The sequence below is a fragment of the Cebus imitator genome, unplaced genomic scaffold (assembly GCF_001604975.1).
Source record: "Cebus imitator isolate Cc_AM_T3 unplaced genomic scaffold, Cebus_imitator-1.0 Scaffold145, whole genome shotgun sequence".
Lineage (NCBI taxonomy): Eukaryota > Metazoa > Chordata > Mammalia > Primates > Cebidae > Cebus > Cebus imitator.
Window position 1 is genome coordinate 518,965 of NW_016107460.1, and position 25,650 is coordinate 544,614.

The 25,650-nt window shown below is 41.6% G+C and overlaps 2 protein-coding genes across 6 annotated transcripts in view; one reads left to right on the forward strand and one right to left on the reverse strand.

Moving 5' to 3' along the window:
• WDFY2 (WD repeat and FYVE domain containing 2) overlaps nt 1-23,934 on the forward strand; it is a 199,685-nt gene extending 175,751 nt beyond the window's left edge. For 4 of the 5 annotated variants that reach the window (XM_037743438.1, XM_017542455.2, XM_037743440.1 and 1 more), the window contains 5 exons: nt 8,295-8,400; nt 12,281-12,382; nt 13,527-13,657; nt 15,399-15,507; nt 16,952-23,934. In XM_037743438.1, the coding sequence (XP_037599366.1) occupies nt 8,295-8,400; nt 12,281-12,382; nt 13,527-13,657; nt 15,399-15,507; nt 16,952-16,981 (478 nt within the window). In that variant the 3' untranslated portion in view covers nt 16,982-23,934. The remainder of the gene's footprint in view (nt 1-8,294; nt 8,401-12,280; nt 12,383-13,526; nt 13,658-15,398; nt 15,508-16,951) is intronic. The other variant, XR_005202480.1, reaches the window with a different exon arrangement.
• DHRS12 (dehydrogenase/reductase 12) overlaps nt 22,590-25,650 on the reverse strand; it is a 38,100-nt gene continuing 35,039 nt past the window's right edge. The window contains exon 10 of the mRNA XM_037743441.1: nt 22,590-25,408. Coding sequence (XP_037599369.1) covers nt 25,299-25,408 — 110 coding nt within the window. The 3' untranslated portion in view covers nt 22,590-25,298. The remainder of the gene's footprint in view (nt 25,409-25,650) is intronic.

Sequence of the window (25,650 nt, forward strand, 5' to 3'; positions counted from 1 at the left end):
TTTTTTTTTTTTTTTTTTTCTTTCCATTTGCTCCGTAAATCTTCCTCCATTCCCTTATTTTGAGCCTATGTGTGTCCTTGCATGTGAGGGTTTCCTGGATACAGCACACTGATGGATTTTGACTTTTTGTCCAGTTTGCCAGTCTGTATCTTTTGATTGAAGTATTTAGCCCATTTACATTTAAGGTTAATATTGTTATGTGTGAATTTGATCCTGCCATTTTGATGCCAGCTGGTTCTTTTGCCCATTAGTTGACGCAGTTTCTTCACTACATCAATGCTCTTTACCATTTGTTATGATTTTGGAGTGGCTGGTACTGGTTGTTCCTTTCTATGTTTAGTGCCTCCTTCAGGAGTTCTTGTAAGGCAGGCCAGGTGGTGATGAAATCTCTGAGCAATTGCTTGTTTGTAAAGGACTTTATTTCACCTTCGCTTATGAAACTTAGTTTGGCTGGATATGAAATTCTAGGTTGAAAGTTCTTTTCCTTAAGGATGTTGAATATTGGCCCCCACTCTCTTCTGTCTTGTAGGGTTTCTGCTGAGAGATCTGCTGTGAGTCTGATGGGCTTCCCTTTGTGGGCAACCTGACCTTTCTCTCTGGCTGCCCTTAGCATTTTCTCCTTCATTTCGACCCTGGTGAATCTGATGATTATGTGCCTTGGGGTTGCTCTTCTTGAGGAATATCTTTGTGATGTTCTCTGTATTTCCTGGACTTGAATATTGGCCTGCCTTGCTAGGTTGGGGAAGTTCTCCTGGATAATATCCTGAAGAGTGTTTTCCAGCTTGGATTCATTATCTCTATCACATTCAGATACACCTATCAAAGGTAGATTAGGTCTTTTCACATAATCCTATATTTCTTGGAGGCTTTGTTCATTGCTTTTTACTCCAATCTTGCCTTCTCATTTTATTTCATTGAGTTAATCTTCAATCTCTGATATCCTTTCTTCTGCTTGGTCGATTCAGCTATTGAAACTTGTATATGCTTCGTGAAGTTCTAGTGTTGTGTTTTTCAGCTCCATCAATTCATTTATATCCTTCTCTAAGCTGTTTGTTCTTGTTAGCATTTCATCAAACCTTTTTTCAATGTTCTTAATTTCTTTGCATCAGGTTAGAACATGTTCTTTTAGCTCAGAGAAGTTTGGTATTACCAACTTTCTGAAGCCTGTTTCTGTCAGTTCATCAAACTGATTCTCCATTCAGCCTTGTTCCCTTGCTGGTGAAGAGTTGTGATCCCTTGGAGGAGGAGAGGCATTCTGATTTTGGGTGTTTTCATTCTTTTTGCACTGGTTTCTTCTCATCTTTGTGGATTTATCTACCTGTGGTCTTTTTAGTTGGTGACTTTCAGATGGGGTCTCTGAGCAGATGTCCTTTTTGTTGATGATGAAGTTATTTCGTTTTTTATTTTTCCTACTAACAGTCAAGCTCCTCTGCTGTAGGACTGCTGGAGGTCCACTCCAGATCCTCCTTGCCTGGGGGTCACTTGTGTCGTCTGCAAAACAGTAAGGGTTGCTGCCAGTTTCTTCTTCTGTTATTTTTGTCCTAGAAGGATACCCACCAGATGTCAGCCTGAGCTCTCCTTTATGAGGTGTCTCTTTGGATATACGAGGGTCAGGAAGCTGCTTTCAGAGATGGTCTGTCCCTTATAGGAGCACAAGTGCTAAGCTGTGAGCTCTGTTGTTCTGTTCAGAGCTGCTGGGCAGATCGTTTAAGTCTGCTGCAGCGGAACTCATAACCGCCTTTTTTTCCCAGGTGCTCTGTCCTGGGTAGATGGGGCTTTATTTGTAAGTTCCTGACATGCTGTTGACTTTTTTCAGAGATGCCCTGCCCAGCGAGGAGGTAGCCTATTCACAGTCTGCCAGCAGAGGCGTGGCTGAGATGCCGTGGGCTCTGCCCAGCTGCTGTGTGAACTTCCTTGTGGTTTTGTTTATAGAGGTATAGTTAGAACTGCCTCGGTAATGGTCATCTGCCTCAGTAATGGCACACTGCCTGAGTAATGGCAGATTGCCTCCGCAATGGCGGATTGACTCTGTAATGGTGGACTACCTCGGTAGTGGTGGACTGCCTCCATAATGGCGGACACCCTTCCCCCCACAGAGCTGGACCATCCCGGGTCCAGCTGTGCTTGCTGTAAAACTCTCAATTCAGAGCATTTCAGATTGCTGGTCTTTGTGGGGGTGGGACCTGCCAAGCCAGATCACCTGGCTCCCTGTTTCAGCCCCCTTTTTTCAGTTTAATGGGCGACCCTATCTCCTAGGCATTCCAGGTGCCAGTTGAAATGGCCACCCAGATGTGTGTGAGTTTTTGTGCAGAGACCTGCCATGCTGGCTGAAACAGCTGTGCTGGAAACTTGTGGCGCTTTTCCACCCAGGAATCTCCTGGTCTGTGGGTAGTAAAAACTCGTTTGGAAATGCGGTGATCACTCACCCTCTGCATTCTCACTGGGAGTTACACTCCAGAGCTGTTCCTATTCGTCCATCTTGGATCCTCCCCCTACCACCCCAAACCTCCCCCCCACCCCGGCACTCTATACTTTTAAAAGTTGAAATAACAACCAGGAGAGATAGGGAAAACCCAACTGGCTTTTTAAAAAATGAATACACGTCAAAGATTTTATGTTAGGCATTAATAATTAATTAACTGGCAGAGTAAGATGTTACAGCCAGTCCAAAGGAAAATCCAGAATAGACACATACATATAAGCAATGGAGAATGTGAAAATGAATTTGTTAGCAGACACACAGCTGGCTTCTCCCATGGGCAGGGTGGGGTGTGGGGATTAGGTATGTCTTCACTGGACAAGATTTGTTTACAGTAATACCAGTATTCTTTTCAGTTGTGAATAGGTTAATAAAGATACTGAAAGGTGTAGTCCCCTGTAGAATCTGCCCAGAAGAGTGTGCTAGACAATACCTGAAGTTCCACTAAAAAGATACCCAGTGATCTCTTTTTGCCCGTTGCAAGTCTTTCTCAGTTTACCTGACTGTGCTTCCCCCCTCTGCCCCTGTGATCATTATAATCTCAGTGATTACCCTTCATCACAAAAAAACAGGCTAGTCTTAAAAGGTTAGCTAATTATTTATATTGGTACAGTAAAGAGTGTTAATTAACCAGATAGGCACTCAGATTTGCTTTCTATATACAGAGCCACGCATTATTCAACAATTTTACAGTAAGCCCACAAAATTCACTTCTGCCTGGAACTTTTTATAAAAAATCTTGGACTGGACTTTTTTTTTTTTTCTTTTGAAATAGAGCCTTGCTCTGTTACCCAGGCTGGAGTGCAGTGCTGCGATCTTGGCTCATTGCAATCTCTACCTCTTGGATTCACGCAGGCTGGAGTGCAATGGTGCAATCTTGGCTCGCTGCAATCTCCACCTCCTGGATTCAAGCAGTTCTCTTGCTTCAGCCTCCCAAGTAGCTGGGATTACAGGCATGCGCCACTATGCCCAGCTAATTTTTGTATTTTTAGTATAGACAGGGTTTCTCCACATTGGTTGGGCTGGTCTCAAACTCCCAAAGTGCTGGGATTACAGGTGTGAGCCACCGCAGGACTGGACTTCTCAAAGCCTCTATTATATGCCATACCAAGGCTAGAAAACCAAGCCCAAGAAACTCTACCATATTTCACCTACAATACTTGCAACAGTTGAATTCCTCAAAGTTTCCACCATTTGCTAGGTTCTTGGCCTGGTATCTTCCTTACTAGCTGTAAGTCCAGGACCCTGCAAATCAGTTACCAGGCCAGTTTTCCTGGGAAGGCTTTGTAAGCCTTGGCTCCATGAGTTCTTAAAGTGGCTAGTCATATCTGATTCAGTGAGCTTCATTTTCACATATGACACGCCAGGTTATACAGTTGATTTGCCCAATTATATCTTGTGGATAGATTCTTTTTTTTTTTTTTCTTTCTTTCTGTAGAAGAGGGGTAGAATAGCTTCTACCTCATGGAAATACTGCGATTATTATTATTATTATTTTTTTAAGAACGAGAGAAAGGAAGAAAAAGAATTAAAAAAAAAGAAAAAGAATAAAGGAAAGGAAGAAAGAGGAAGAGGAAGAGGGAGAGAGAACAGGGGTGTTGCTTTATTGCCCGGGCTAGAATGCAGTCTAAAACTGGGTATGCCTGTAATTGTGTTTAATAATAGAGACATAAAAAATAAAATAAAATAAATCTATCTTGTGGATAGATTCTCATTGAATTGATGCAAATAACTATGTTTCCATGAAAATTAAGGAGTCTCTGTAACAGTTTTTTTTAAATTCTGGGCAATCAAAACTGGATATCATTTCTTAAATGTTTTGATTTAACTTATAAAAATAGAGTTTATGAAATTGTGGGTTAGAGATAGCTTTAAAATAAAAGAAAAGGCATCCTCACATATCCAGAAAATAGAACATTAAAACAGCATCAACAGTATTCCAGACAAATAACCACAATAAAATTTCCCCCTTCAGTTCATTCAGTTCTATGAATGAACTGTAATTAATTCTTGTTCTGATGGTTCTTGGTTTAGCAGTTCACATTCATGAAGCCATCTGCATCCAGACTAAAAAGAGTCCAGAAATGCAAGGAAATCCTGACTGAATCCACTGGCACAGCTTAAAAATTTTCTAAGCAATGGCAGCTCAGCGGCCTGTGCCAAAGAGTCGGTTCTTTGAAATATCAATATTTTAAAATACCTAGTACAAAATAGTTCTTTTCCATGAAACTCTGAGGCCGTCTTTTATTGAAGTCACAAACTCTACTTTATAGCAGAGTCCTTAGGCAAAGATGAGAATAATGCAAAATTATCTACAGATTACAGAGATTTAGTGATTTAATGGTTAATTTGTAATTGTGATCAATGATATCAGAATGAGGGAAAGTAAAATTCCCCATTGAGATATGCTATATAACTATTTCCTAAGAATTGTGATTAGTATTTCTCCAAGGGTAGAAACATATTATAGACAATAATGACATTGGGAAATCGCTACAGTCTTCCAATAAAACATATAATTTCTGAAATACTAATAAAATTTGTTACTGACTTAATCTGGAGCAAGCTGAGCATCCCTTCTGATCTGACAATTATCGTGATATACTCTTAAAATAGTAACACATCAAACAAATGCAATTATTTATAGCATTTCTTTTTTAAAATTTTTTTCTTCTTTCAGACAAGGTCTTGTTCTGTCACCCATGCTAAAGTGCAGTGGTATGATCACAGTTCACTGCAGCCTCAACCTTCCAGGCTCAAGCAATCCTCTGATCTCAGCCTCCCTACTAGCTGGGACTACAGGCGTGTACCACCATGTCTGACTAATTTTTTTATTTTTGTAGAGACAAGGTCTCGCCATGCTGCCCAGGCTGGTCTCAAACTCTTTGGCTCAAGCAGTCCTTCTGCCTCAGCCTCCCAAAGTGCTGGGATTACAGGCATGAGCCACTGTGCCTCACCACATTTCTCATCTTTATGGTTTTCCAGGACCTCTCTGGGAAATCTCAGAGAGTTTCAGGCATAAAGCATATCCTAAAAATTTCATTTTTTCAAAATAGAGGGTTCAGTTTGAAAAGTCATCAAGGGAATTTTAAGTAGGGTAAGATAGGAGCACAGGTGCTCAAGAAACAGTACCTGGTTATCTGTATATTCAAAGCATTAAAACATTTTAAAATAAATGTAGATGATGACACAATTTTAAATAATTTAAAATTCTTTTCACAAGTGAGTATTCCTTGTTCTTTTTTAAATCAAGAACATTAATCAAGTTAATATAAAGCACTAAAAATGATTCTGATGAGACATGGAATTTCTGCTAGCTAGGCAAACTCCACATAAGATAAAGAATATCCTTTCACACTGTAGGCATTAATCAGTAAACTAAGGAAGCAAGCCATCAAAACTGAGGGAACTTAGCCAAAATTGTAATGCATTTTATAGCTTTTTTTTAGACTAAAGTATTACAAGCCAAAGCAAGTAAAACTCACTTTCCAAGTTTTGTCCTTCATTTTTTCTCTTACATATCCCAGAACAAACTGACATTTTAGGATTGACCTTTTCATCCTCATTCTCTCAAAAGTATACAGTGGAGTTTTCCAGAAGCTACATGATAAGTGATATTATGATTATGATAAATGTAGAAAGAGATGATTATCCAGCTCTCCTATTAAGTCAGACATTAGAAAGACTTGCAAAAATAGTGAACAATGTCATTTTTCTCACCAAAATTTTTTGTTTTGGAAAATATATATTTTTTACAGAATACGTGACCTATGTTAAAATGAAATCGATTCATCATTTCTATTTTCAAATGAATATTTTAAAAATTTCTCAGTTTTAATTGTAAATATAGTAAATAACAATCATTATCGCTTATTAAACCAAAGCTCTTTGGTGTCCTCAAGTAAGGTTTAAGAGTATGAAAGGATTGTGAGAACCAGAAAGTTCAAGAACCACTAGTTCGAGACAAAACTACTCTGTTTTTCTTTGAAAAACAAAATGCAGACATCATTGTATTTCTTTTTCATTATTGCTTCTGGCGTAATCTCAATCACCCATTTAAATTATAATAATTAACCAAAGAAGCTAATTTATATTTCACAGAGAAAATTAGGAGGAGGGAGGATATGGACAATTGAAAATCATCCCATATAATCATTTTAGCAGACTAGCAAAACTCATGAACACGCATTACTGAAATTTCCATAGTGACATAAGGTACCTTTACATTCCCTTAAAGTGGTAAAAAAAATGAACTCATTTATTGACTCAACCAAAGGTGTAGCCTCACTATAGCATAGAAAAATAAGCAAACATATATAAACTTAATATTATACTTTATAATCAAAGTCACAGTATTCTAACTTACTTAGAAATTATCTAGGTATCCAATGATTATTGATTAGCTCAAGTTAAGATTAGTCCATTTTATTACGTAAAGATCTTGGAAATTATCTTTAAGTTGATATGCTATGACACATAATTGCTACTCATATAAAAAGTTTGTCAAAATAATTATTCAATTCAGCTGAATACAAATTTATATTTTTAATAATTTTAAACATTATGTATGAGCTCATTTGACCAGCTATCCTGAATAAATTTAGGAGAAATAAACCCACATAAAATAAAATGCACACTTGTATTCTGCTTTAAAACCTATATTACTAGTCTCATTTGCCAAATGAAACTTAATTTTATGAACTTGGATTCTTAAAATATTACTGATTGGCTAGCAGTTTTTATTAAAATAATTTTTATGTTAAATCTAGCAGGTTCAAAATAGTAGAAGTTTGATCTGTGATTTTAGGAGGATTCAATTTATAAAAGCACTTGTTTATCTCTATCAGTCAGAATAAGTTCTTTTAATTTAAAAGGTATCATAATCCAATTTATTGACCCCCTCTACAACAAGTAGGAAAGCATTCCACATACAGCAAGAGGTGAAGGCTTTTCTGGATTATAAACACATAGACACACAGAGCTTAATAGCTTTAGTTTTTCAATTTCAGCCACAGATCAAGAATAAACAGAAACACAAAAAAATCACCAGTCCAGATATCAAAGAGCTGTTCTCCTTCCCAGTAGAAACACAATTCTTCATTGATCTGAGCTCAAAATAGATGAACATCCCCCCCCTAAAAAAAAAAAAAAAAAAAAATCAAGAAACTTCTCTCACCCAACAGAGAATGAATCTCTGTAAATCCATTGTTAGTGATCACTCAGACCATAAAACTAAATTCTCCATCATTTTTGCTGCCAAGAGGGAATAACTTGTCAGCCATGCACAAACTAGAAAGAAAAATAAAACAGAGTCAGGAGAGAGGTAATAAAAACTAGAGAAATGTAGAGCCTGTGACATTCAAGTCTGTTACTGCTATGGATTCACTCTGGGAGCCAAGAAAAGGCAGGCACAGCTGGTCCCAAGCCACCTGTGAGATGCACACCTCAGGTAACACAGTTTACCTGGCTGTGTCAGGTAAATCCAGTGGGCGTCTCGACGGATGACCTCCAAAACTCTTCAAGAATAATTTCTTAAAAGGGAAAATGATGACTCTTGAACAGATATAAAATGAACACCTTAAGTGTTGTAACTGACAAATTACCTCGTCTTAGGGCCTGAGCATGTCAAGGAGCATTCAGACTTATTTTAAATCCTGGACACTCTCCTGACCTTTAGCATGCTGAAAGTTCCATCAGGTTTTTAAGATCTACACTTGGGGCTAGTGAGTGTGCACATTGGCTGACTTTGCTGAGGTTTCTGCTGTAAGGCCTTGCATTTGTTCTCCTAGTCACTAACCCTTGGTTTCTTTCACAGCGACAAAGTCCAGGCCCTCTCCTATGCACAGCATACACGGCAGCTGATCTCCTGTGGCGGGGATGGTGGGATTGTCGTCTGGAACATGGACGTGGAAAGGCAGGAGGTAAGTGGCACAGCAGGGTGGGGTGGGCCCTGTGGTTCTGGCCCTGCCTCCCTTCCTGCTTATTTCTTATTTCTTTTATGATTAAACCATGAAATAAGGCATGGAATGTCAAAGAATTAGAAATTATAGCATAAAAGGAGTTGTTTGAGTTGGGTTTTTTTTTCCCCCCTCACAAATTGGCATGTAACATTACTGTGATGGAGATTTCATAAGAATTTTGACTGAGACTAAGCTGTTTAAATCTGTTACACCATTCGCAGCAAAAGTACAGGTGAGAAAAAGAAACCACCTATTTCCTGGTGATTAGTCCTTTGGTATAAAATGCCCTACAAAAGCAGAGGACTCATGTAATATATGTTGTGGGAGAAAATAGTGGCTAAGATGAAGCAAGAATCCTTAGTTTGGTATTAATAGAAATACTAGAAATAATTATTTTGTACTTCATAAGTCATGTTCTAAATAGTTCCCCAGATATAAATATATCGTTAGTTTTATAGCATATATTTACATGTTATAAAAACATTCTTTTTTATGAGTTTTCATTTTCATCTTTGAGCATCTTAACGAATATGTTTCCTGCATATCTCCTTTGATAAGTACTTTGAAGTTAACTGTTTTCCTGTTACGTTAGAATTATTCTGGGTAGACTTTCCCTTTGATAAGGCACATTCTTTTAATTAATTTCTTGCAGGATACAAGAATTAAATAGAAAAGCAACTCTTTAAAAAGACAAAGAGTCTCCCACTTTCTTTCCATGCCCTCACCCCAGTCTCATTTCAAGAGAGTAGTTGCTATTACCCACAATGTAATGCCTTTTCAAATGCCAGTAATTATATGCTTAAGAAGATTAAAGCTTTATGTGCTCAGATCTTAAGTCCATGGGAGTTCTATCAGTAACTAATCAAACTGATCATTACTGTTAAAAGGTGGGGAATTGTAGAACATTGCTTTTGAAAACTATACTTGGCACCATCAATATAAAGTCTGGGGATCTTTGTAGTGAGTGTCAGTCATGCTAACCAGGTTCCCTTGTGGCTGATGATTATGTCGTGAGTTGGTTCTGCATGGTAGCCTGCTTTCGGTTAGGGACAGTCACACCTGGGCTGTCCTGACTTCCTTCTGGGCCCACCTAACCAAACCAGGGGAGAGGAGAAGGACCAGATTCTTTTCCCTTGGTGCATGCAGTCTGGACCCTGTATGGACAGGGGCCAAAGGAGGATAACAGTGTGGTGTCCAGAGATGAAACCAAGTGGTTTATTGGCAGTTCTTTGAGCAACCTTGTTTAAATTATGCCTCTTGATATGCAGATATAGGGACACCTAATACTATTGACTAATTTAAAATCTTGTCCGGTGAGTCAACACTCTAAATAAGCAATGGAGATGGTTCCATTCATTTTTTGCAAGTTTTTAAAACATGTGTTTCCTGAGATTTTTGTTTTAATCTTAGCCTCAGTGGAGCTGCTTCCTGGTTATGATAAGTGCTGTGTGATGCTCACCTTGGGAGGTCTGAGACATATAATGAACTCATCTCTAATTTGAAGTACCGATAGACTTTCTGGAAGAAAAGGCTTGTGGGAGGAAACTTCAGAATTCTATCAAATGGTGTAAATGATGAAATTATAGTTGATATATGCTAGAACATCAGTGCTGGGTATTTCAGAAGGGACATCTTTGGCTAATGTTCTCAGTGAAGGATTGATGGAGGAATATTGTGCTGAAGGATCAACAGGATCTGGATGTGTTCTGAGCAGGAGGAGCACATGGGCTTTGCAGGCCAAGAAACAGCAAGAGTAAGGACAAGGTTAACATGACAGGTTGATGTGGTCCATTAGTACTTATGAACACTTTGCAGAATCAGTCAGAAATGAGAGGAAGGCAGCTAGCTGAAAGATAAGGGCAGACAATGGAAGACCTTGAGTGGCTGGATGCAGATAGCGTGACATCCCGTAGGTTGAACAGGTGTTTTATACAGTTAACGAAATCCCATTTCTGTTAACTTTTAGTATTTTTAAAAAGTATATATTGTATATAATATTCTTGGTAGAAAAGTTATAAAAGGCTCATTAGTAAATAGAGAAGATGTCAGTTACTCATACTACCACCACCAAGAAATATCACTCTGAATGTGTTGGCAGACATCCTTCCTAACATTTTTCTCTACACGTAACACATGTGTAAGACTCTTTTTTTTTTTTAAACAAAAAAACAGACTCACAAACATGCTGATTTTCCCCCCTTTATTCGTCCTTAACTCCTAAATGCCTCCTTACAGATACCCACTGTGATGCATTTGATGTGTGTCCTGAACACACATGCCTCATGCTTCCTTATAAAAGGGGTGTGTGTGTATGTGTGTGAAAGTTTACATAACTGGGCTGGGCGCAGTGACTCATGCCTGTAATCCCAGCACTTTGGGAGGCCGAGGCAGGTGGATCACTTGAAGTTAGGAGTTCAACACCAGCCTGGCCAACATGGTGAAACCCTGTCAACAATACAAAAAAATTAGCTGGGCATGGTGGCACATGCCTGTAATCTCAGCTACTTGGGAGGCTGGAGCAGGAGAATTGTGTGAACCTGGGAGTCAGAGGTTGCAGTGAGCCAAGATCATACCATTGCACTCCAGCCTGGGCAACATGGCAAGATTCTTGTCTCAAAAAAAAAAAAAAAAGTTTACATAACTGATGTTCTATAAGTCTGGTTCTATTTCCAACTTTCATCATTGAACCCTTCTGGAATCTCCCATCCTGCTGTTTCTTGTGGTGCTTCTGCATAGGACCCCATAGTGTGTAGCAGTCACATTTTACTTGTTTCCCAAGCAAAGGGCATGTAGATTGGCACAAACTCCCTGATACCACACACAGTGCCCAGATGACCTTGTATGTGTTCCCTCAGAGACCTGCCCTGTGTGAGACTCTCAGGGCCATAAACCCAAGGGTGGGATCAGTGAAGGTATATTCTTGATTTTGCTACAGATGAGTACAGCTGTTTGGTTGTACATACAACCAAACAGCTGTACTCATTTATACTTCTAATGGAGAACAGGGCGGTTTCTGACACCTCACATCCTCAGCAATAGCTATTGTTACATCCTCTCTGTTTTTGCCCTTTTGGAGACAGAGGTAAAATAGCATCTCATTTTTATTTGCATTATCTGTTTAACAGTAGATTTGAGCATCTCTTATGAAGAGAGGCTCACTTTAGCAATTCAGACTTCCCTGACTGTGAGCTGCATGCTCATATCTTTTGTATCTTCTGCCAGTTTCTCAACTGTTTCTTGTTATTTCCATATTGATTTTCCAGGGGTTTTTTGTATACAGTAATTTGCAGGAGTTGTTAGTTACAAACTTTATAAATATCTTCTCCTAGTCTCTCTTAACTTTGTGCTATGATACTATTTAATAACCTGGGGGTTTTGTTTTAGTTTATTATGTATTGAACATGTTCCATGTCTTTAAATATTTGTTTTTGCTACATAATTTTAATGATAATAAGCTGGTATTTGAGAAATTGTTTCACAAACAAACATTAATACTGCCTCCTCCAGCCTCATCCCTTGTTTCCTCCATCTGCACTCCAGCCATCCCGAAGTCTCAGTTGTCTTGTCTGAGAACCTCAGCCTGGGTCAGAGGCTCCTGTGATGCCTGATGCCTTGATCATATTCTCATGATGGTGGAGATTCTTATTTACCACTGCATCCCATCCCCAGGGCCTGCCACAGAATAGGCATTCAGTAAATATTTTTTGAATTATTGATTGAGAAATCACACCTCTGTTTCTTATAAACGCATCCTGATTACTCCATAAATTTCATCAGGGTCAGTGGTTCCATTGTCCTTACCGCTGGCCACTGTGACCTGTTCTGTGCTTTATTTGACAAGACCCCTGAATGGTTGGACAGTGATTCCTGCCAAAAATGCGATCAGCCTTTCTTCTGGAACTTCAAGCAAATGTGGGACAGTAAGAAAATTGGTCTAAGACAGGTGAGTGATATGGATGCTTCATCAAAATGTAATTGTGCGGAAATAGCTCAGCCCATGTGATCTTAGAAGAAATAACACCCCTGGGTGGGGGTTGTGGTGAGGGTAAATTATTACCCTGAAGTCACCTTGTGATTGCACAGTAATTTACTCTCCTTGTCTACCGTAGCTCATTCCTACTGGATTTGGTTTCTGGAGTGGGTGGTTTCCAGTAAACAGTTAGGGATATGATTTTAGAATTCTAGTGGCCATTACACCTTACAATTAGAGGTGTCATGCTTAGTCCATATGGATACCAAACCATGAAATTATATAAGTGGTGTTTCTCTCTCCTTAATTATTTTACTTTCCCTCTTTCTGATTAATTTTAGTTATTGAGATCTACTTATAATACTCAATCTAATTTCATGGTTCTGTTTGGTCTTCCCCAAGGAAATCAAATGTTAGATCAGCTAGGCTTAGCATGGCCAAAGTCAGCAGATTGAATCAGGTTTCCTGCATGTTCTCCTTTAGCAGCATAATCTCCAGAGATGGCACTTTCTCATACACCCGCTTTAAGATCACCTGGTCACTAGGTGGTTCCTCTGTAGTTCCTAGTGTGATAATTGGAAAAGACCAAGAGTAGGGAAAGCAGGCTGGGTGTGGTGGCTCACGCCTGTAATCCCAACACTTTGAGAGGCCGAGGCAGGCAGATCACGAGGTCAGGAGTTCGAGACCAGCCTGGCAAATATGGTGAAATCCTGTCTGTACTAAAAATACAAAAATTAGCCGGGCATGGTAGCCGAGGTCACCATGAGGCAGAAGAATCACTTGAACCCAGGGGGCAGAGGTTGCAGTGAGCCAAGAGTGTGCCACTGCACTCCAGCCTGGGCAACACAGCAAGACTCTGTATCAAAAAAACAAAAGAGTAGGGAAAGCAAGAGAGTAGGGAGGCGTCCGTCCCTGTCGAATGTGTTTCCCAGCAGTCCTTGTTGAATAAACAGAGCCCCAAATGAGAACACATCTAATGTGTTCCCTTTAGTTCTGGAGCCCTCTTGTTCAGCATCCTCACCTGGATGCAGTTAAGTATATCTCTGTCTGCCAGGAGGGGTGAGGAGCGGGGGCCTCAGGAGCCATGATGAGTGTCTATTTTCTCTCCCTTCTCCAGCACCACTGCCGCAAGTGTGGGAAGGCTGTCTGCGGCAAGTGCAGCTCCAAGCGCTCCTCCATCCCCCTGATGGGCTTCGAGTTTGAAGTGAGGGTCTGTGACAGCTGCCACGAGGCCATCACAGATGAAGAGTGAGTTCCCGCAGCCTGCATGCTGCTTCAGGTTGAGGCGAGGATGGAATCTGAGCACTGCGCTTGGTGCTGCAGCCATCACCCGGGTTGCTCTAGTTTCTGCTGGTTTAGAACATAGTCTGTGGCAAGCAGTACAAGTTGTCCTTTGCCACCGAGAGATTTGTGTCATCCTGTGAGACAGGAGAAGGGGAAATACACTCAAAGAATTCAGCTCTGTTTATTCCTATTTTCTAGGTTATGTGCCTTTAAAATAGGTGCTGTTAGAGCAAACCCTTCTGTCTGCTGATTTACTTGAGAATTGCCCAGGAGTATAAGGGCCCAACGTTCACTTTCTAGCACAAGCTGGTATCTCTACAGGAGTTCAGTGAGTCCACAGGGTCCAGAAAGTTCCATTTTCTTGGAAGAGCTAAGTTGCTTTACCTAAGAGGCAAATATTCCCAGTTGCCCAGTTACTCAGCTGGCTGCTTGTCAGATCTGCCCAGTAACCCAGGACATAGGTTACTACCCCTCAGTGTGCTGTGGAGGGGTGCAAATCTGTGTTGTCTCTTTAACGTTGGCCCATTGAAAGCTGCTCCCAGATGTAAACACAGTGCTCTGCAACATTTCCCTAATTTTAGTGACTAACAGGAGGATCTGCAGGGTAGCTTGTCTTCCCAGTCCTCCCAGCACCTGGTATTACAGTAAAATCACAAGTAGTCTTACTTATCCATATCAAATATAAAATAAGATGCCCTTGCATAAGTATGCATCTATGTTCATTATTTCCCACTCATCATAGGTGATGAAATTAGTAAGAGGGTTCTTCTCATTGAATTAGGAAGTGAGAGAGACCTTAGAGATATTCTGCTTGAATTCTTCACTTTATAGCTAAAGAGATAGACCCTAAGAGTCTAAGGGACTTACAATTAAGCCTAACTCTTCTAAAAATTTAAAGTAACCGTTTTAATATACTGAAGATCTATCCTGCAGATTTAGCTATAGAAAAAAAAGTTGTCCTGAGAGAGCCCCCTGCAGTGGAGTGGGTCCTGTGAAGCATGAGAAGAGCGCTCTCTCCTAGGCTGCACCCTGCGCCTTTCCCCACTTGTTTCCTCTGCCTCTTCTCTGAGGAAGCACTTGCATTGCCTCTGGAGCACTGAGGCAGTGGACAAGCCTTCTTACTTAAGAAAAAAAAAATTTAAAATGTATGTTAAAAAAAATCCAAAAATCATGATGTTTATTTTTTGTTTTGCATGTTACAGCTTTAGAATTATAGGAAAACCAAGTCTGCAGTCATACCAGTGAAAAAGGAAAAATGAATAGAGGTGGATAGTTCTCCAGTTAGAATGACATTTAGTAATATCATGGGACACTTAGTACTATCATGGTCTTTTTTTTAAAAATTAAATAGACAAAGATAGACTATTTTACTGGCAAGTCCTTCTGAGCTCACACTTAGCAGTAGCACTGTGGTTTTTAAAAGCTCAGGTGGAGATATCGCTATATTAGACACTATTGGAGCAAGACATTCTCCAGAAAGACTTTTGGAAATTGCATCTGTTTTCCATTTTAGTAAGAATCCTTGTACTTTTTTTTTTTTTTAAATCATAACTTGTTGCTAGGGAATAAAGGGAGATCTGAGGAGCATTCCTATGAGTGAAGCAGTTTTAGCCATGAGGCCAAAATGTAGAGGCTGTCATCCTAGATCTCTTTCATTCATATGTCACCACCTTTTCCTCTCAGAAACTTTCTTTGCTCCTTCCAGACGTGCACCCACAGCTACCTTCCATGACAGTAAACATAACATAGTGCATGTGCATTTCGATGAAACCAGAGGATGGTTACTGACTTCTGGAACTGACAAGGTTATTAAGGTAAGATGCCATCTTATTAAGAAGCTTTCCATCTTTGGCCTCATATAAATACACAGGAGTACCAAGAACATGGGAAGTACTGCTCTAAAGGTTATCCTTGGGTAGCCAGGCTTGGTGGTATGTGCCTGTAGTCTCAGCTACTCAGGAGATTTAGGTGGGAGGATTGCTTGAGTCCAGGAGCTGAAGCCTACAGTGAGCTTTGATCACATCACTGCACTCAAGCCTGGGCAACGAAGTGAGACCTCATCTCTTAAAAAAAAAAAAGTTACCCTTGAAGGTGAGTGTTTTTGAGAACCTGTTACAAACCTGCTATCTGATACATGCATAGCCTCATGCCAGGCACTGGCTCAACACAAAGAAATAAAACATAGCTCCAGCCTGCAAGGGATAGATAATCTACTTGACAGACTCTTTAAAAAGACTGTAATAGGTCACATGTGCGGCAGTCAAAACAGTAATACAGATGAGAATTTATAGCACACTGAGCTCTACCTCCCTGACCCATTCTTTGAGGTCACAACAGTATTAGGTGGCTAAAATAACCCACTTTGGAAGCTACCAGATCTTCATGACTTTGAGAGGAAGTTTAAAATAAACTCTGGGGCCTGGGTGATGGCTCATGCCTCTAATCCCAGCACTTTGGGAGGTGAGACTGAAGATCACTTGGTCCCAGGCGTTCAAGACCAGCCTGGCCACCATAGTGAGGCCCCCATTTCTACAAAAAAATTAACAATGAGCCAGATGTGGTGGTGCCTGCCTGTAGTCCCAGCTACTGGGGAGGCTGAGGTGCAAGAACTGCTTGAGCCCAGTAAGTTGAGGCTGCAGTAAGCCATCATTGCACCACTGCACTCCAGCCTCGGTGACAGAACAAGACCGTCTCAAAATTATGAATTAATTAGTTAAAATAGAATAAACTCTGGGAGCCTCAGGTCCTTTATTTTTGAAAACGAGATATCTTGTAAAGTGGAAGTTTAAATGGAAAGGACATAGCATGTGCTTGGTGTCCAGTTAATAGATTGAGTTATTTAATGGATTCAGTCTGTTCGGAGGGTAGGCCAAATCTATGTTGTCTCTTTAATATTGGCTCATCTAAAGCTGCCTCAGATGTAAACACAGTGCTCTGCAACATTACCCTTTTAGTGAGTCACAGGAGGATTTGCAGGGCAGCTTGGCTTCCTAGTCCTCTTAGCCAGTAATAGATTGTCGTCCCAGTCCTCTCTGCCATTATTCTTCATTAGCTGCATCAAAATTTCAAGCTGTCATTGTCATGTTTTTGAGCTTTCTTTGAAGTTTTTTGATGAAAAAATATTTTATAGATTTAGAAATCATATTAGTGTAGTATGTAGTTGGTTAAAAAATTCCTTGAAGAATTTAGTTACAAGGACTGTTATCCTCAACACAATTTAATTTTAGTTCATTCTGTATTTTCTTTTTCTTTTTGCAGCTGTGGGATATGACCCCAGTTGTGTCTTAATGACTCTCCCAGGAATCAGAAAGCTAGTATTTACTAAAGAAATGGTTGTTTTAATCCAAATCATCACCAGAGCAGTAAAGCAGATGTGTGAGAAGTCAGAAACTGAAGACCCTGGATGAATTTGCAGATTACCTGTGCGTACAGTGGTAACCCAGCCAAGTGCACACTTGCAAGGGGACTCTTCCAACTTGTTCATACAATAGAAAAGAAGCTATTTTTTTAACAAATGGTTTATACGGTCTGGCTGTGCTGCATTGTTTTGACTATACCGAAAAATCTGTGTGGGGTGTTTAACTTTTATACTTCTCAACACTCCATTTTACTTGTTGCTTTGTGTGTCAGAGAAATAAGGGAAGTATCTATTCAGAGTATTTTGGTCATTATAGTTTCTGTGTTTTCTTTACTTCAACATGTGTCACGTGGCCAGGGTCTTTTTCTAATCTTCCCTCTGCATCTACCTGCACCTTCTCTGCCTTTACTGGAGGGGATGTTTTTACATTATTTATTCCAGTGTTTCTGCTTTCATGTCCTCCTCAGTGGAGAGACTTGCAAACCCATCATATGGGTTCGCCAGCTGGCTGTGGGAATGACCTGAAGATTTGTTTGTAATGTCTGCCTCATTCATGTTCTTATTAAGTAGAAAAGACTGTGTTTCTGCCTCAGTTGCCTCTGTCTTTTCCATATTAAAAAAAAAAAAAAAATGCTGTGAGAAAGCTGCTCCCAACCATGGTTATCACAGAAGTAGATTATTTTAACTCAGAGCTTCAATGATCAGTGCCTGGATCATTTAGAATTCAGTTGGAGCCTCCTGAGCCTTAGTTTTTTGACACAGCTCTTCCTCATAACAATGAAAAAAGAACGACACACACACAGAACCCTACATCAGCAGTCCTCAACTTTGTTGGCATCAGGGACCAGCTTCAAAATGAAACTGTTCCACCTCAGACCATCAGGCATTAGATTCTCATAAGGAGAATGCAACCTAGATCACTTGCATGCACAGTTCACTATAGGGTCCGTGCTCCTATGAGAATCTAATGCCACCGCTGATCTGATGGGAGGCGGAGCTGAGGCAGTAATACTCACTTGCCTGCTGCCCACTTCTGATGTGCAGCCTCATTTCTCTCCTCACAAGCCATGGACCAGTGCCCATCCACAGCCCAGGGTTGGGGACCCCTACCATACATGCTCTTAAAATAAGTGTCTTTAAGATGTGTTTTTCTGTGTGACATCATCTCTGAACTTGAATGTGTTCATTATAGCAAGGTTGTAATTCTGCTGTATTCCTCACCCTCTGTAGTCTGTCCCTTTAAAAACTAGATATTTTTCATCAGAACACTTTGCACACTTTCTTACTAAAACAGTATGTGATTGGTCCGAGACAGGTACCTACAGCGCAGGCTGTGTTCCCATGGGGAATGGAAAAGAGGACTTTAGAGAGTACACCTGAAGAACTCTTATATCTAAGGGAGTCCAATCAAGCTTGAGAAAATGAAATACTCTTGTGTGTAGTGGCTCAACTCAGGATATTGAAGTCCTTTTTAAAGTCTTATTTCACCTGTAAAAATGGAAAATTAATGGAAAGCCTGCTCTGGGTGCCTGCCCCTCCTAAGCACTTTACACATACAGCTCATTCAGCCTCGTGTGCCCGGAGCATCAGGGAGCTCACCAGTCTCTTGAGGATCACAGGCCAATTGTTTGTCCTTCCTGACCCAAGCCCCACCTCAAAGTGTCTTGCCCTCTTCTGATTTTGCAGGTTTTTGGTGGTAATATATATGGGAGTGAAATTGAAATCCCCCCTATTATTTTCCCTCTTTTCCTGGAAAGCCGTTTTTTGCCCTCACAATCATTCATTCCTTCTCTAACTAGGGGGAAGTACTACAAGCCATCCTCGCTACTGCCCCACATGTGCTTTCTTCCTAGAGGTGATTCTGCTGCCCCAGCATTGGGAAGTAGGACCAGCACGTGTGTCCCATGCAGCCATGGTCCATGGCAGCTGTTGCCTGAGCCATCAGACCAGATCAGCCCATGTGACCAGAGCCTTGAAGAGGCACACACGCATGAACCGCACAAGGCTGTTAGTGCTTGTCACTTCGCTGCCCTGGTCCACACTACCCTTGCTTGCATCAGTCAAAACCATTATAACTACTTGGAGTCTTTTCTGCATGATTGCTCCGTGAGAGAGCTTTAATAAGGGAATGAAATTTAAAATATTCAAATATCTATTTTGTAGTTTATTACTAGAACCTGCAGCCACTTGCTAAGTTGTATGTAATAGAGGACTGTGTGTGGAAAATGGGTAATAGACATGAATCACTCTACTTTCCCTTCCTGAACTTTGAGCTTGGCCTGTCTATAGAGAGAGGAACACAGTATTAGGACAGCGAAGCCCCAGCAAGCCTGTGTGGGTTCTGAGATGGGTCTAGATGCGTTCAGACCTCATTCGGGAAGCAGTGTCCTGTCAGATTGCGTATGTACTCTACGGTGGCTCTGGCCTGTGGCCCTGCATGCCACTCTACCGTCTCCCTCCCAGCCCACGGAGCCACTCAGAGGCTGAAGCCACTTGACATCTCACTGGTGTGGAGAATCATGATCAAGAAACCACGGATAAGTCAAGGTATCCATTGCTCTTCCTTTTTCTCTCATCTGTGTGGGTGCTTGAATTTGGTGAAATGCGTTTAGCAAACCAACTGTGTGTCTGTAATACTGTGAATTCTTGAGTTTTGCATTAACTGTCTCCCCCATTTTTGTAATTTGTAGAGAAATATGTACTGGTGTTGAGTGTCTTCCAAGCATTTTATGGAAATGGAGGCTCCATTCCTTAGGAGTGAAAGCTGGCGCCGGCACTTGGCTTTGTTCTGTCCAGGTGAACTCTCATAATTCTTGTTTTACCCTTTGGATTTGCACTTTACATATATTTTTGCTCTATTACTTAAAACATATAGCAGCTCTTGCCAATAATGCCTAACGTGACTGTGTTGAGAAAGTGGCAGATCGACACATATCATACAGAGTTGTTCTCTGCCTGGCGGGACAAAACCACATGCTCTCGGTTCCTCCCAACGAATGACATTACTTGACATTACTGCCTGAATGTGTCTTCACAATAGCAACATTGTTTGAGATTAAGCATTTGGAATCTTGTGTCATTTTGCATGAGGTCAACCCACCATAATGAGTTTCTCATTTGATTGTTTTAATTATTCAAGAAATCATGAAGTCACAACACAGGAAGGGATCTTCAGAGATCTAGAGTGTTCCAAGCAGAAAACACATTTAGTTATATACCAGGCAGTTAGCTATGGCTGAGATGTAAACAAGAGAATCTAAAAGAATGTTCAAGGAATAGCTGTTTTTGAACATTACTTAGTAATGGCATAAGTGGGAAGAGAGATTTTCAGCGCCCTGAGACAGGGTGCTCCCTGGAAACAGGTTTGTTCCTCTTACTGCAAGTGTATATGACACTTATTTTGGCCCCAGCCCTGTGGTGGGGGAGGTAATTATTGCCTTCATCCACATAAATTCCTTCCTATACATCCCCCTTAGACCACTCCAGGGACAAAATTGAAACGGAAATTTAGGGGCACTTAAAATTCACCCTACCCCATTTGGCCATGATTCCTGGGCTTACAGCACTGCCCTTATGGAATATTATATTTTCATTTTCTGAGATCCATTTTATAAAAGTGTAGGCCAGGTGCCATGGCTCACACCTATAATCTTAACACTTCGGGAGGACAAGGTTGGAGGATCACTGAGCCCAGGAGTTCAAGACCAGCCTGGGCACCATAGCAAGACCCTGTTGCTACCAAAAATTTAAAAATTAGTTGAGTGTAGTGGCACACTCCTGTATTCCCAGCTACTCAGGAAGCTGAGGCAGGAGGATCACTTGAGCCCAGCAATTCAAGGATGCAGTGACCTATGATTACACCACTGCAGTCTAGCCTGGGCAGCAGAGCAAGACCCTGAATAAATAAATAAAAGTATAATTTATTTTTGCCTGACATTAATCACTTCTTAAGGCCCAAATTTTGTTTTTTAAGCAAAAGGGTAGCTCTAACTGTGGGTCACAGTTACTGGACGTTCACTAAATGAGATTCCTTTGGTTATGGCTATTCATAAAAGTTTAATTGTATGTAAGTGTTCCTGTTCACTAAGATTTATATTTCAAAGTGAAAGAAGGCACTTTACCAATACATTCTTATTTTTTTCTCCTTTAAAATAATGTTGTTGAATTTTTCCTAGTATGAAGGCAGATATGTATTAACTTGAGATTCAAAAACGCAGAAATTAAGTTCATGTTGAACACTGAGTTATCTAGATGATCTTTGAGATTTGAATGTTCATATCAACCGTGCTGAGTGCTGACCAGGCTTTAAACTAGGCACTGGCGGTGCAAGGCGTCTGAGGCCCATTCCCAGGCTGGGCAGAGGTCACACAGTGAGTAAATGGGTCATTTCAGTACAATGTGGTCGTGATAGAGGCACGCCAAGGATGCCACTAACCCAGCAGGTGTGGCAGGAGGAGCTTCCCAGAGGAAAGGACTTGAGCTCAGTGTTAAAGGATGAGGAGTGAGTCATAAGGGGGAAAAATGGAAATGACTTTTCAGGCTTCAGAGATAGCATAAACAAAGGCTTGAGTGCTGAAGTCAGTGTGGTGTGTCCAGGGATCACAAGTGGGCTGGAGCTGCTGGAGAACAGCCATGTGGCTCAGCTACAGTGCCGGAACGGAGCTTGTCACCATCAGATGCTGCTGTTCCCTGGCCTCAGAGGAAGCAGCACACATCTCACCAGGAGGGGTTTCCCCAGGGGCTCCTCCTGCAGCCAATGCTACTATTAGTTTATATTATAATAGTATCAGTTTCTTTTTCTTTGGAAATCCCTAGAGCTGTTATCTGAAAACGACCCAAGATAACTAATTTTGGATCTTTGGGTGCACAGCCTCTCACTGGAATCTGGGAGGAGGTGGAGACTATTATATGCACAGCCTGCAACCAGGAAGGACTCCCAGACTAATGCCAAAAATGTGCTGGGCTCAGCTGGTCCACTTTGGTAAAGGAAAGCCCTGGACCTGCGGCAGGAAGGGATTGTTCTATTGAGTGTGGCATTGCACCGACAGGCGGTGGCGCGTGTTTGGGTGCAGCTGCTGCCCTCCAATTCCTGCTCCTGCAAGTCACAGATCATTCCAGTCCAATGTGGGGGATCCTCTTCACAGGGGCACTTGCAAGGGGAAGGGAGAGATTTTTGTCAATTCATACACAGGTCTGCCTGGGAGACCCAGTCCTGTGGAGGCAGGAACACTGCACCACATGGGGGCATGGCAGTGCCTGTCTTTGCTATCACATCATTTGCCTTTTCCTTGTAGGACCCAAAGATCTATGTCCAAAACAGCCCAGAAACATCTGTGTTCCTGTTTAAACTGCAGCTCAGATTCATAACCAAGAACCACATGTCAACCCTTCAGGGTTGTGATTTGTATTTTTGCCTTTAAACATTATCCTTTCCACCAAGAAGCCTACTTAGGTTTGACACGTGAAAGCAGTGTCTAAAAATTAGATCTGTCCTAAACTGGAATGGGATGTCTTCCTTGCATGTCCCATACCAGGGAATTTTTTTTTTTTTTTTTTAACAAAGAGTATGTAGCCTTTGCCAGCCATGTTGAAAGGGAGATGAAAGGCTTGAGTAAGGGATGAATTGAATCATCATTCTTAAGGTCCCTTCCAGTCCTGTGATTCTATGATTCTATGAGTCTTGTTTATTACCGGACTTGCCTAACCCCTCACCAGTGACCTGCCCGCATATTGCTGCCTTCGCTTGGATAAAGAAGAGTCTATCACCACATGCCTTTGTTGTCTTCCATCATATCAAGTGAGTTGCTTTCTGGACTTTTTCCATCTAGAGGCTACTAAGTTTGGTTTTGGAAAAAGATGAAGTTTCATGAGTTTGCAGGAAAAAAAAATTTTTTTAAAGATGGTAAAGGTGGAAATTAATCATGGTACCATCTCATTAAAAATAGATACCTCAAAATGTTTACCTTTGCAAGAATATTTGACTTGGAAGTGTCAGGAATTGCAGGTTGGCTTAAAAGTTAGATTGAGAATCTGACCTTGATATTTATGATTCTTTTTTCCCTTGGTTATCGGGGATGCATGAGAAGATGAGCGGTCACTCACAAAGGGAAAATGGTTTGAAAAATGTTTCTCATATATATACTCTTTTTATCATTTAAGTGGATGGCAGCCTTACATTGGTAGTATATGCCAATATGAAGTATGGACCAAAATACTAGTGTCACTCGTAACCATTGTACTCATGTATTTGTGTCTTATACCATTTGCCTTGCTTTTTAAATGACTTTGTTTTTTCAAGGTACTGTCATTTTGCAAAAGGAAATCTTCATATGAAAAGTACAAAAACTGTTACTAACTGGACAACAGGGAAGGTGCTGGCCCCACATTAGTGCCTGCCTACCACTCAACCTCTAACCAGGGACATGGATCTTCCATTCTGTACCTCCACTGGGCTGCAGCCCACTTCTGGACCTGGCTGCCGTGGGCATGTTACCGTATGGGCATCTTTTTCTTTTTTTGAAGTGAGGAGATTCTTCAGGAGGTCAGGCTGAGAAGGTAATAAGCCTGACGTTGGAACAGATTTCTCCCGTGTGGTCTAGCTGGACCCCTCCAGCATTTGCCACTCCCTGCCGGTCCTGATCAGTCCTGACTTTGACTTCCTGAATGTGATTAGCTGGTAATGAGCAAGAATTTCCGAGAATGTTGAAATGTCTGTATCCAGGCCTCCATTCAAATGCTGCTGAATATTGTGAATGTTTTTATTCCGCTCACTTTCCCGCTGTGCTTCCTTCTAACCAAAATATACGTGTAGCTGTTACCAACGTACAACTCTCAGTGTGGAGTTGCCTCCATGGTTTAAAATACATGTCTGTGAAAACCTTTCTGCAGCTGTGGTCCCATCACTGTTCCATGCGGCCACACACACACTGACAACCTTGCTGTGCTCTTTAGCCACACGGGTTCTGTCCATTTGGTGGGAAGGGGGCTTCCGACCACTCCATCTGGTCTAAACACCAGGGAGAGCTGCCGTCTAAAGGTGAATTTGGGCCCATTCACCACAGTCTAAGCACATATACGGGCTGTGGCCAGGGAGCCCTTTTTCTTTGTCATGTAAATCGGCTTTTTCCTGCGTTTAGTAAACTTTCCAAATGAGGACTTCAGGGCAAACACTGCCAGAGAAAGCCTCTTTTAAAACTTGTGGGGTTCATTTTATGGAGAAGAAAAATAGGTACAAAGATACCAAGTGACCTGCCTGTTATGGAATCACCGTTGAGGGGGTGGCTGAGTTGCCCTGTCCTGGTGCTGCCAGCACAGCCTTGCCCACACCCAGCACTGCTGAGGCCCATCTTCCTCCTGCAGAAAAGGAGGCATGCAGTTAAATGGAGCTGGTGCGTGCTTGATAGCACCACCTTTTGTCAGAAAGACGCCGATGTTGATGTTTCAGGCTGGCACATCCACAACAATCCCTTCCTTGGGGTCCTTGGCTGATGAGACACTTCCATCCAGGGCTCAAGGACCACCAAGAAGCTGCGGCCATCTAAGTTTTCCTCTGGGGTATGAGTTATGTTTATTCCACCATGGACACCAAGAATCTATGTAGATATATTCTAAATCTGCTCATTGGTTTTGTTACAGCTTTCCCTGGAGTCACTAAGAGGTAAAATGCTACAAATTAGAGGTTTTATCACAGTATAGTTCCAGAATGCCAGATGCATTACAGAAGCCACTCCTAATCTTAAGCAAATGTAAACTAGGCCTCATGTAAATGGTGTATGTAAATACACATTGTCCCTTGGTTATGCTGTGCTCCTGGGACCATGAACAGCAAAGGCAGTGCCCAGCCCTCTCCTGCAGGGGGGCCCAATACCAGCCTCTGACACTGAGGATCTGAGAAAGGGAGGGGAAGCACAGTCCACAGCGGGGCATTCCTGCTACCTCCACCCCTGCCTCCCCTCAGACTGACAATGGTGGCTCATCTCAAACTGCAAATTCTTTAGAAAACTACATTTTCAAATAAATGAGAGACTTAAACAAGAAAAGAGCCTACTGCAGGAGTTCAGGGTGAGCCTAATCACAGCCCCAGTAGGATTTATTTTGAAACAAAAGTTCCCATACCTTGTAGGCTCCTCACTGTAAGGCACAACATCTTCAAGGGGAAGTTGAAGTGGGGTCTGTTCACTGGTCCCTAGACCACACCTTCTGGTACTTTCTAAGGCAATTCTGATACCACATTGCATCTGGGTTGGCCTATTTAAATGTCTGAGCCAGCTGTTCTAGGATTTCAATGAGTTTCTCTTCTTCAGCCGGTGAGGAGAACGTTCTAGCGAGAGGCAAGTGTGTAGAGACTGGTTTCCGATCTAAAAGTGAGAGGGAACAGCGGAAACGTGTTAGCCGCCACAGCGGGGCTGGGCCTCTGTCCCTGTGCTGCTCAGGCCCTGAAATGACGCCTGCTGGGGAGGGAGTGGTGGTGCCCGCGGGTGTTAGACCCCATCCTGCCCTCAGAGGTCCCACATGGATTAGGCAGCGTGGGTCGACTGTGAAGTGCAGTTTGGGAACTGGCAGGCTGCACCCAGGGCTGGGTGGGAGACCACGCTTCAAT